Below are 12,760 nucleotides of genomic sequence, written 5' to 3' on the forward strand. Positions count from 1 at the left end.
GGGAGGCAGTCAGAAGGAAGGTGACCGGATAGGAGATGCGTCCCCAGAGGTGGCCCCTGTGGTAGCACAGGGCTCGGATCCAATACAAGGGATGTTGAGCCAATTATCTGTGTAGATTAAAAAGCGCTTTTCTACCTCAGAAATAAATAAAAAGAAAATCCAAGATACTTGCACCAGTTTAGAGGAAAAAATGGGAGATGCTAAGGAGTATTCTTTCTACAGTAAGAAAAATGCCCATTACTCCAGAATTGATTATATATTCATAGAACTCCCAGAATTAGGTAAAGTAAGGCTAATTGAATATCTTCCTATCCACCTCTCCAATCACGGGGCAATAACCCTAAACCTGGAACTTCCCCCAGAACCCACTCCAAGGAGATGGACTATGAATAGGAGACTTCTCCTACAACCATTTATCTGAGGCTTGATAAAGAGGGAAACAGCCATCTTTTTTCAGCATAATCTGGGGTCAGCCCCCTTATATATAGTGTGGGATGCCTATAAGGCCTGGTTGAGAGGGACTCTAAAGGGTGCAGCTGTGGGTTGGGCTAGATCTGAAAAAGAAGAGACGGCAGATTTGGAGGTGCAGCTGGCAAAGGCAGAGGCAGCTTTAAAGGCTGGGCAGGCCTCGGGCGCGGAGAAAGAAAGCTTACTAGGGAGGGTTGAAGATCTCCAGCTGCAGTTTGGACTCAAAACGGAGGAGATAATGCTTCAGAAGTGGGAGGTAAGCAAAATTAGGGATTTTGATCAGGTTGATAATTGTGGCAAACTTCTCGCCATGAAGAGCAGAGCAGATAGATCATGCAATATTAGCAAGATTTAAGTGGGTAGCCAAGTTATGGAGGACAAATGGGATATTGAACAGGCCTTTCTGGAATTTTTTCAAGGTCTATATCGTAAGGATGTATCAGTGGAGGAAGAGGTTATAGATCATTGGCATACTGGGAAACAGCTTCCATAACAATCAGGATAGCCAAAAAACTTGTACCCAAGATATAACAGGGAGTGAGATATTGGCTGTCCTAAACAAAGCTAAGAAAGGGAAAGCTGCAGGACCCAATGCGATCCCAGTTGAGGTCTATGTTTTAATGATCGAATAAGTTATCCCGGTTTGGCTGAAACTGTTTAATTAAATTCTAGGAGGCCTTTCCCCTTTACCTGACTAGTGGAGTGAGGCTGTCATTACACTGATTCTGAAGCCCGGGAAGGATCCAGCCCAGTGCCAGTCTTACCGGCCAATATCTCTACTAAATTGTGACTGCAAAAACTTTGCAGGGATTTTGAATGCCCAGCTCTGTAAAATCGTGGGGCCGATAATCTATGAAGATCAAAAGGGCTTCCTCCCGGGCAAGCAGATGTCGGATTTGGTGTATACCTTAATTGGGGCGGTCAATCTGGCAACTGCACAGGGCCTCCCCCTTTCAATCATTACCGTTGATGCAGCAAAAGCCTTTGACCGAGTCAACTGGCACTATTTGAATAGGTCTATGAAGGCTTTTGGTTTTGGCGATGTCTTCAGGGAGGTCCTTAAGAAAATATATAAAGCTCCCCGGGCTCAAATTTTGGTCAATGGCAGCCTTACTGCGGAGGTCACAATAGAGCGTGGCACAAGGCAGGGGTGCCTGCTGTCCCCTATTCTTTTAGATTTGTACATAGAGCCCTCGGCCCAGAGCTTAAGGCAGAATGAAAAGATCACCCCCTTCACAGTAGATGGGTTTACGAGGAAGTTAGCATTATATGCTGATGATCTGATTTTATTGTTATCAAATGTCAATCTTGCGCTATCTGAGTTACTCATTGAAGTTCAGGCTTTTGGGAAGCTATCGGGCTATGAGGTTAACAATGATAAACAGAGATCATGGCCTGGAACATCGTAGCTCAAGGGGTGAGGCTCTCCAAGGAGCCAAGATACCTTGGAGAAATAATAACCCAAGATCTCAGAGATATTCCCAAAACTAACTTGGAGAGAGTCTCCAAGGAGGTGGATGTTTTATTGAAAAGGTGGCAGAATATCCGGTTATCTCACTATGGGTGGGTTAATCTGATTAAAATGTGTGTTCTGGCTAAATATGCCTATCTTTTTAATAATGTCCCCTTGGAGTTCGGTAAAGGAGATCTGCTTAAAATACAGGGTAGGATTTCTTCTTTCATCTGGGCAGGCAAAGGGATCAGGTTGTCCCAAAAGAAATTAAGACGTTAACTCTCACACGGTGGTATGAGCTTACCGGATCTCCAGTTGTACTGTTGGGCATATCAATTAAAAAATTGTAGGATGCTACTTCTCAGGCCAGACAGCTCGCTGTTAGGCAGCATGTTTAAAGCCATGCTGTTGGATGTAGAGTTGGAATGATATATGTATAAATTTGGCGCTCCTAAATTCTTTAAAAAAGTCAGTCTTAAGATGTTGTATGCGGCTGCCAAACTTTGGTTGACTGTCGGGCCTGTTTGGGATTGTCCTATTATAGTGAATGGACCCCAGTGTGGGAATCCCCCAGAGTGTCTTTTGGACGCTTTAGTTCAGCCACTAAAAGACGCGGTTGTCACACACTGGAAGGACATTGTGGTGGGCAACAATTGTTTCCCCTGGGACTTATGGAGTAATTTTACCAGCGGAGCTCTCTCCAGATTTAAGTATTACCAAATTTCATCATGGTGTAAGAGCCAACACTGGCCATCCTCGGAGGACAATTCCATGGAAGATGAGTTACAAGATCTGACTTCAAAAAAGAAGGAAGTGGCACAGTGGTATAATCATCTCCTTGCTGCTGCGGATAGGAAGCTGGAACATCCATACTTGGTCTGGGAGAAGTGCTGGTCGAGCGAGGAGTTGAAAAATCTTTGGCAAGTATCTCTAGACACACTTTATCCAGTGATTAAATCTGCCTCACTAAGGAGATACCACTTTTTACGCTGAACAGGATATACTAGTTCCCACTCAAACTATCTCAAATAAAGGGCAGTGGAGAAGCTAGATGTATGAAATGTGGTGCCCAGAAGGCAGACAATATCCATATGTTTGCTTCCTGCCCCATGATTCAAGAATTCTGGGGCAACGTGGGCAAGACTCTGTCCGATGCCTTGGGCATTGAGGTAAGCCCTTCTCTTATCTTGTTTGGCACTGTATTGAGTCCCAAAGGGGATTTGGGCTTCACAGGGATACAGAATAAATTGGTGTTTTATTTGATCCTTTTGGCAAGAAGGGAGATATGCAAATTATGGCGTCAGGCGGTACCCCCAACATGGAGTGTCTGGTGGAATTCAGTAAGATACTATAGAGATTTAGACCAGAACGTTAATGTATATAGAGAAAGAACAGAATTTGGGTTATTTTGGAATTTGTTAGATGATTTAGATCCTGATTAGAATACTTTATAAGGTCCAATGATTATACCTTTTGGTCAGCTCACGATGTGTGATACGGGTGGTTCCCGTAAGATCAACTGAGATTGGAATCCCCAGATTATGAGCAGCAGGGGTGGATCAGGCTGAGAGGGTGCTATAGCTACGGAGGTCATACGAGGACAAAAAAAAAAAAAGCTCTGAATCCTCAATAGGCAACCTGGAACTCAGTTGCTGGGTCAGGTGTTATCTGGCCCAGTACCACAGCATTTGGTGGCAAAACATCAGTGGTTGGCATTGTGCTTCGGAGGTTCTCGGACTCCAAGCAACAATGAGAATCCCTAGTAGGAAAGCAAACAAGTCGGTATATGCAAAGGGGATGGCAGTTGCCTTACCTGTATGTGTGGCAGCAAACCCACAAGCCAATGCGGATGACAGGCCCTAGATGGGGTTCATTAGGAAAATCATTAACTCTTCTGCGATCATTGGTGGTAAACGCCATACATGTACAGGAGACTCACCTGTGGGGAGTGTAACTTGCCTATAAAAGGACGTCATCACAGTGGATCACTATAGGGGGGATTTTGAACAAAATCTAGAGCTAGGAATCACTTATGCAGGATCAGCTTCAAAACAGAAGAAACAAGTCTTGAGGGAGAGAGGAGCCGGAGCCTCTCGCATCATCCTCGTGTGCCACACAGCATGCTCCTCTCACCTTCCTAGATGAAGCACATTTCAGTATTTCCATGGCATCACTGTAAGGCGATTTCGAAATTCATGGTTACACTTAACATCTGATGCCCTATCATCTGAGGTATTAGGAACACGTTTATGGTAGTTTCTAGTGATCCACAGATTGGCCTACACTCAAGTAGATTACTTATGTTAGAGTGGAGGTCTACTTACTCTGAGAATAATTTGAATTGTCAGTATAGTTGCAGGCCATCTAATCAAAGAATTACATTAGCGAGCTTAGGAGTGTAAGGGCAAAGCCAAAAGCAGACACCTCTTGATTTTACAATTGCTTGTTCAAGATGGCTGGTGGGAAACAGTTAGTCGAAACTAGTTCTTAGAATACAGGAACATTGTTGGTCAGAGACTTAGGTTAATCACTTAACAGTTCCTTTCGAGCATGGACTGCATAAGTAATCCTTAGAGTGCATTAAGCTCAAAACAAATCTCAGCAAAGAGGCAAATTTAAAGATCTTTTTAAAAACTGGAACAGTTAAAATGAAAGTATTTAATCAATCACATACCAAGCATGAATTCACTAAATTGGATCAGGACAGCGAGTGATAAACAGTGAGAATTTTAATGCATCATGCCACTTCAGAACACTCTGGAATATCATGTTTAGGACAAAGATTTATTCATAAAATTTGCAGCACAACTCCCACTATCGGAGGAACGAAAAGTATTAAAAAAGGCTGTATATAATACAAAGGGCTGAACTATGCGGATATAATCATTTAAGAAATCGTACACTTGTAGGAAAGACTTTAATAATAGAATTGTGATAAAGCACAAGGAATGTCTGCGAAATATGCACTTTGAAGTGCATAGTGCAAGGTTAACATCACTCAAAAACTTCCTATTTAGCACATATCCACTTTTTATTTTTTTTATTTTTTACAAATCTGATACATGCAGCACATTTTCCTATATAGATGGAAGGAAAAACATTGGAAGGTAATAAATAGTACACGGTGAACTTCTGTTCTTGTATACATTCCTACATAGAATGTCATAATTCTAGTAATAAAATTTAACAAAGTGATACAGTTCAATGGTAACTTTCTATTTGTAAAACCCAATGCAACAATGACCCTAGAGTGTGTTTAGCAGCACACAAAGTGCATTTTGTGGCTACATCTGACGGTATACATGTACGGTATCTAACCTCATAAAGGTACTCGCCCTGCAGCATTCGGCTTCTGTATGGCTGCGGAAATCCCTGGTGGTTTTTAATATCCCAATTAGATATGGGGGTGCTGTATCCTAGATAAATACATTGTTTTTCATAGTGGAAAATGGCAATATTAGCTACAACCTAGTCTTAAGTTTGTTGATCTTCAATTTCTCCCCCTAATTATCTGCCGGTAGGCGCATACAGTTAATGTTGTCCGTTCGCCTTAATTAACGTATGTGCATCTCCTAAGTATAAATTCAGTTTATATAGGAAACATATTGCACCAGAACAAGCCTGGTGGGTCTACTTTAATGTGATAGTTAATGTAATGGAGTAAGTCACCTTCGTTGACAAACCAAATAACCAAACCTTGAGCGATATTTGTCACTTTCCCTTTCTTCTGCACTTCATGGTGCAGCAGTGCCAGCTCAGTCTTGAAACTGCTTTAAAGTGGCGGTAGACTGTAGCAGTGAGTAGTTACAACAGCTGGTGCTGTTCACTATATTGCTCTCTGGATAAGGAATATTCTGTAAGCTTACATTTAGGTCAGTCTAGGCAACTTTGAAATATTTGTGCGAATCATAATAAAACCTTGCGCCTCGATATAAAAATAAAGAATGAAAAACTAAAAAAACAGGACGTTGTCAAACAATTACTATATCGTCCCAAGAAATAAATGATAGATGCTACACTAAACCCTCATTTGACGCACACACACATGCAGTACACAATTAAATCGTATAACTTAAGACGTATCTCTGAAAAAGCTGCAATTAAAAAAATTACAAAGATAAGACATGTTCCTTCTTTTGTTAATCCCCATTTCTTCTTCCTTCCTTGATGGCTGCCTGCCTTGCCTTACACAGGTACAGAAACAACCTTTCCAGCAGTCACTCAAGCAAACCTTGCCTTGCCTGGCCCTGCACAATCACTTTTGCCTCCTCCTTCACCTGCACAAAGATGGAGTGCTTGATTGGCTATTATGGAGACCATCAAATTTACTTTCAAGAATTGCATTACTTTTACATACTGCAACATGCTTCCTGCCGGAAAACTACACCAGCGTAATTTCTGCTGCATCTTCCTGGTTTCGGTACATCTTGTAATCTCGCTCTTTGAACGAGCTAGCGATGTAGTCCTCTGGGGGAAGGTTCCTCCTGTATTCCCGAACACTTTTGATAGTCAATCCACATAGCACTGCACTTGGCAAGTACAAACAAGCAGCAACAAGGCCAAAAATGGCAACCGCAGCATCGCCACCTTGAACCTCGCAGTTCATCCAGTTAAAGCCACGCCTTGCGTACAGCTGAGCCCTCTTTTTACACAAGTCTGTTGCATTCACCACCGTGATAAAGTGGAGATAGAGGGCAACAGCTACAATGTAGCCCACACAGGCAAGTACTTCAAAGACCAGTTCGGCCATGAGGATGCGGATTGAGAGATGATGGAAGGGTTTGGCTCCAAGAATTAAGAAACCAAGCGTGATGGCACCTACTGCCAAGCTGAAAGACACTCCACCATAAACGCCAGGTGATCTCAATTGGCTATATTGCATGTCTAGTTCACGTGCCTGCTGGAACTCTGTACCTTCAAATGGGCTGATCATCGAATCCATAGTCAAGGAGCCCATTCCTGCACCACTAGAGGAAGTGAACCCCGAGGTCACAGCAAAGGAGGCTACCACACATATAAGGACCAAAATGTTGACTAGAATTTCCACAAACTGCAAGATACCTGCAAAAAAAAAAAGAAAAACAATCATTTGTGGAGGACTTCTTGGTGCAAATTATTCACCATTAGACTGCACAATTTTTGTAGAAATGCACTCATAACATCCCTATATCAGTGACCAGTTAAAATTAAATTGAAATATTTGTGTTCGATCACATTACTGTAGCAACACCATATCATTATATTTCTTGGGTCCAAAGCGGTGGCACTTTCTTCTCAAATACCACCAATAGGCTCAGCTTATGCGCTATGTGACAAATCTCAGCATTATAGATTGTTTCACTCCAGGCTCACTTGTTCTTGCAGCTGGGGAATGAGTAAATTACCAGAGCAATGACATTTTACATGTATCCTGGGGAAAGTGTTTTATGGAATATCAGCATTATTTTATTAAACATCCATGGTCCACAATAGTTCTCAATTGGCTTTAGCGCAGGGGTTCTATATAGTTGCCTGCTTTAATTGGGTTGCCACTGTGTGCACTGGAAGAACATGTCCGAACAGATTTGAGGAAGGAAGGCTGCAAGTCGAACATTTGCTGCAGATGTATGAGGTGGTCAGCAGGTTGGCAGTACAAAACCAAAGCGGCTGTTTGAAGCACCTGCTCCATCTTTTTAACAGTGCAAGGGGTATCCTGCCTGCATGTCGAAGGGGAAACAGATCTCCCTACAGGATGGTGCAGTGAGGAACTGCACCCACTTACAGGGAGATGTCTTGGGGGGGTGATCTATGGAACGCACTTTGCCCCCTTTCAGGGATGCCAGGGAGGGAGAAACATTGCACCACGTCTTTGTGGCGCACAGCCAGTGCAAACACAGCACAGTGGCAAATGGTTTATTGCATTAGCATGGGGTCACGCCCACATGCTAATAAGGAACATCTTCTTAAAATAGTTTTGAATTATTCACCTGCAGGTGTTTAATTGGTCTGGATATGTTTTTTCGCTAGTCAGGCTCCAGTTAGTTGTCAGGGTGTTTGACTATTTGGAGCTAGGTGGTAAGTGCGGATGCTTTACTTTGGAAAAAAGTATGAAAGTTGCCTATGCCTGGTGACTGCACTATTGAACCCTCATGGAGGTTTCCAATACTTCTGTTAAACTGCCTAAACCCAAGGCATTGCACATTAGGTTTGGCATGATATCACTTGTGTGGCATTAATAGGAAGAGCTGCAAGTACTTGGACAACGAATTACAGCTGCATAATAATATAATTCACCATTCTCAAGGGTGATGTAGAAACCCCGTGTCTTGCTTGTGAGCTCAGTTGGTCTGGCTGGCACAGAAACATAACCATCTCCTGGTTAGATATGTGTTGGTTTAATCCCGCTCTAGTAGTAAGAAATAAACTGCACAGCCCCTTAAGGAATTTGTGGGACTTGTGCATCCTTTATTGTTTATGTACATGGGTCGTTGGACCTTGGACTATCTACAGCAGGGTCAAACTCTTGTCTCCAATATCCATACCAGTAGGCTTGTGCAGGAAGATAGAATAACATGAGTGTACATGATGTGCAGACTTTCTGCCAAGATAAGGGTGTCTCTTCACCATGGCTGTCACTTTTCAGAGAGAGCAAACTAATACGTAGCTCAAATTCTCCAGCAGAATTTTCAAACCCATTTGTTGTAAAAAATAGAAAGGACTTTCAGTCAAAAACTCATTATACCAGGTTTTGCTTTTCTGCAATTCATGCAACCATCTATCTTTACAAACACCTTAACTTGAACTACCCAATCAACACTCACTAGAAAAGCTCCTTCCATCCTTGGCAAATCCTTCCACACATCGCTTCAGGACCAAATATCACAGTGGTTCACACTCTAACAAAACATTTCAGGAAGCAAATACGCAGGACTTTCACAATACAAGCACAATCGCCTCCCAAAAGTAGAAAATCTACCTGCCAAACTGAGTACAGGCCTTAATAAGACCTTTTAATCTTGATTCCTAAAAGCGTCGATTGATTGAATGAAAGCCAAAGCAAGGGTCCCAGTCAAGATTCTTTGCCCCAAATAGACCGACTTGCATGCCAAACAGATCTTTCAGTTCTTCCTTTCTCCCATGACTTTACAGACCCATATCCAGAACACATCAGGGACTAGGACAGGTACTTCTTCATTTGGAGTCTCAATTTCTAGAACACCTTCCATCTGCACTGTAAATCCCGCACTACTTCTAATCTGCTTTTGGAGGCCTTCAAACCATACTACAAATCTCCACCAATAGCACCACCATAATAACAATATCACTGCCAACAAAAATACATCACCAATACCACACCACCACCAATACCACAAATGACATCAATACCACCATCAGTAACAACCATAGCTACCACAAATACCACCACCACTTCCAATATCCATACCACCACTAACAATATCCAATTACATATTGCCACTAATCCAAATATTACAGTTACCACACCACCATTCAATTCCAACCGCAACAGGAATATCACCACCAATATCACACACCAGCAATACTATACCACCACCAATGCCAATACTAATAACACCATATCCACTAAATACAACCACATATTACTATTAACCCCTTGAGTGCCCATGACGAGATGGTCTCGTCATGGGTCGCGGTTGCGCTGTGCCCATGACGAGACTATCTCGTCATGAGCCTCGCCCGCTAATTAAACGCCCGGCACAGGGCGTGGAAAGGGCGGGGCACTCAAGGGGTTAATACCTCCTATACCACAACCACATGTACCACACCACAATCTCAATAACACACCACTAATTCAACCCACATATCACTAATATTACCACACCCAAAACAACATCATCAGGACCAGTACCAAGCACTAGCAAAGACAATACGACTGGCTTTGATCAATAAGCTGTTGGATGAAAACCTCTGTATGCTTGTTTCTGCACGTGTTAGTCCATTGAATCCAGACCAATTGGCGTTGCCACTGCTTGCTCCCTTCGGTCCAATACCTCCCCCCCCCCTCTTAATTTGTTTCTACTGTTTGATTGTATGTTGGTCTTCCTGTATATGCTTTTCATCCTCTTCACACGCTCTCAATTCTCTTCATTTCCTCCTTTACAAACTTTTTTGCATTTCTCAATTCCTTGCTCCTCTTCCTCAACTCCCCTTTTGAACTTTAATAAAACTCGGCATTCTTAACTCTGCTGACAAATTCATATATGATCTTGCTCCTTCTCATCACTCTTCTGTTATTCATATTCATCTCTCATGTTACAATGTTTACTGGGCAGCCTAAGTTCTTATTTCGATCCCTTCGCTTGAGACTTCTCTGGCATTTAATGGGTCATGTATAATTGTCCACTTTACCTATATATCAATCAATCATAGGCATTTGTATAGCGCACTGCTCACCTGGAGGGTCTCAAGGCGCTGGGGGAGGGGGGGGGGGGGGGAAAGCTACTGCTCGAACAGCCAGGTCTTGAGTTGCTTCCTGAAGGCGAGATGGTCTTGCGTTGTCCGGAGGTGGATGGGGAGGGAGTTCCATGTCTTGGCTGCCAGGTAGGAGAAGGATCTTCCTCCGGCTGGGGCTTTGCGGATGCGGGGGACGGTGGCGAGAGCGAGGCTGGCGGAGCGGAGCTGGCGGGTGGGCTTGTGGAAGGTCAGGCGGCTGTTGAGGAACTTGGGGCCCAGGTCGTGGAGGGCCTTGTGTGCGTGGGCGAGGAGTCGGAACGTGATTCTTTTGTTGACGGGGAGCCAGTGCAGGTCTCTCAGGTGTCCGGAGATGTGGCTGTGTCGGGAGATGTCCAGGATGAGTCGTGCTGAGGCGTTCTGGATCCGTTGGAGTTTCTTCTGGAGTTTGGCGGCGGTGCTGGCGTAGAGGGCGTTCCCGTAGTCCAGCCGACTGGTGACGAGGGCCTGGGTGACCGTCTTCCTGGTCTCGGTGGGGATCCACCGGAAGATCTTTCGAAGCATGCGCAGGGTGTTGAAGCATGAATACGAGACGGCGTTGACTTGTCTGGTCATCGAGAGGGAGGAGTCCAGGATGAAGCCTAGGTTGCGTGCGTGGTCCGTTGGCTTGGGGGTGGCTCCCAAGGCGGGGGGCCACCAGGAGTCGTCCCAGGCAGAGGGTGATGATCCCAGGATGAGGACCTCCATCTTGTCTGAGTTCAGTTTCAGGCGGCTGTTCTTCATCCATTCAGCGACGTCTTTCATCCCTTCGTGTAGGCTGGCTCTGGCGGTGTCCGGGTCGCTGGTGAGGGAGAGGTTCAGCTGGGTGTCGTCGGCGTAGGCGATGATCTTGAGGTTGTGTTGACGTGCGATGGTTGCGAGGGGGCTCATGTCGACGTTGAAGAGGGTGGGGCTGAGCGATGACCCTTGTGGAACGCCGCAGATGACTTCGGTGGCCGCTGACCGGAACGGGGGGAGGCGGACTCTCTGGGTTCTTCCGGCGAGGAATGAGGTGATCCACTCCAGGGCCTTCTCCTGGATGCCGGTGTTGTTCAGGCGCTGTACCAGGGTGCGGTGGCAGACAGTGTCGAACGCTGCGGAGAGGTCCAGGAGGATGAGGGCCGCAGTTTCCCCGTTGTCCATTAGGGATCTGATGTCGTCTGTGGCTGCGATGAGGGCGGTCTCTGTGCTGTGGTTGGCTCGGAAGCCGGATTGCGAGTGGTCGAGGGATCCGTTGGTCTCGAGGAAGGCGGCTAGCTGTCTGTTGACGGTCTTCTCGATGACTTTGGCAGGAAACGGGAGGAGCAAGATGGGGCGGTAGTTCTTGAGGTCGGAGGGGTCTGCAGTTGGTTTCTTCAGCAGGGCACTGATCTCGGCGTGTTTCCAGCACTCCGGGAAGGTGGCGGTGTTGAAGGAGGCGTTGATGATGTCGCGGAGGTGGGGTGCGATGATGTGGCCAGCCGTGTTGAAGATGTGGTGTGGGCAGGGGTCCGTAGGGGATCCGGAGTGGATGGTGTTCATTGTGCGTGTTGTGTCTTCGGTGCTGACTAGGGTCCAGGTGCGGAGGGTGGCGGTGGGGGGCATCGGTTCGGTGGTGGTGTTCGTGGTTGGTGGGCCGAATCTGTTGTGAATGTTGGCGATCTTGTCGTGGAAGAAGGCTGCGAGGGAGTCGCAGAGGTCTTGCGAGGGAGTGATGTCATTGTTTCCGGCATCGGGGTTGGAGAGCTCTTTGACGATGCTGAAGAGTTCCTTGCTGTTGTGGGTGTTGTTGTCCAGTCGTTTCTGGAAGGCTGTCTTCTTTGTGGTGCGGATCAGTTGGTGGTGTTTGCGGGTGGCATGTTTGAGGGCCGTCATGTTGTCTGTGGTCTGGTTGGTGCGCCAGGTGTTCTCCAGGGAGTGGCAGTTCTTCTTGGAGGTGATGAGCTCGTCGGTGAACCAGGAGGCTTTCTTGCTGCCGCGTCTGCTGGGGGGGTTCTTCTTCAGTGGTGCGAGGGCGTCTGCGCAGTTGGTGATCCACTGTGTGAGGTTGTTGGCAGCTTCGTTGGGGTCCGTTGAGCTGGTGGGGGGGTTCTGGCTGAGGAAGGTGGTGAGCTGGTCGCCGGTGATCTTGTTCCAGCTCCTGCGGGGGGCTTGTTGAGGGTGGTGGTGGGTCGTCGTTTTACTGAAGCTGAAGTGGACGCAGCTGTGGTCAGTCCACTGGAGATTGGTGGAGTGGCTGAAGGTGGCGTATTTGCTGGATGAGAAGACTGGGTCAAGCGTGTGGCCGGCGTAGTGGGTGGGGGTGGTTACCAGTTGCTTGAGTCCGAGGTTGGCCAGGTTGTCCAGCAGAGCAGTGGTGTTGCGGTCCTTGTTGTCCTCCAGGTGGAAGTTGAGGTCCCCCAGGAGGATGTA

The 12,760-nt window shown here is 45.9% G+C and overlaps 1 protein-coding gene across 2 annotated transcripts in view; it reads right to left on the reverse strand.

Annotated features, from left to right (window-relative positions):
- Nucleotides 1–4,632: 4,632 nt before the first annotated feature.
- LOC146822742 (MARVEL domain-containing protein 3-like) overlaps nt 4,633–12,760 on the reverse strand; it is a 176,123-nt gene continuing 167,995 nt past the window's right edge. For both annotated transcript variants that reach the window (XM_085606928.1, XM_085606929.1), the window contains one exon: nt 4,633–6,982. In XM_085606928.1, coding sequence (XP_085463054.1) covers nt 6,303–6,982 — 680 coding nt within the window. In that variant the 3' untranslated portion in view covers nt 4,633–6,302. The remainder of the gene's footprint in view (nt 6,983–12,760) is intronic.

The sequence above is a fragment of the Triturus cristatus genome, chromosome 5_2, assembly GCF_964204655.1.
Source record: "Triturus cristatus chromosome 5_2, aTriCri1.1, whole genome shotgun sequence".
Taxonomy (NCBI): domain Eukaryota; kingdom Metazoa; phylum Chordata; class Amphibia; order Caudata; family Salamandridae; genus Triturus; species Triturus cristatus.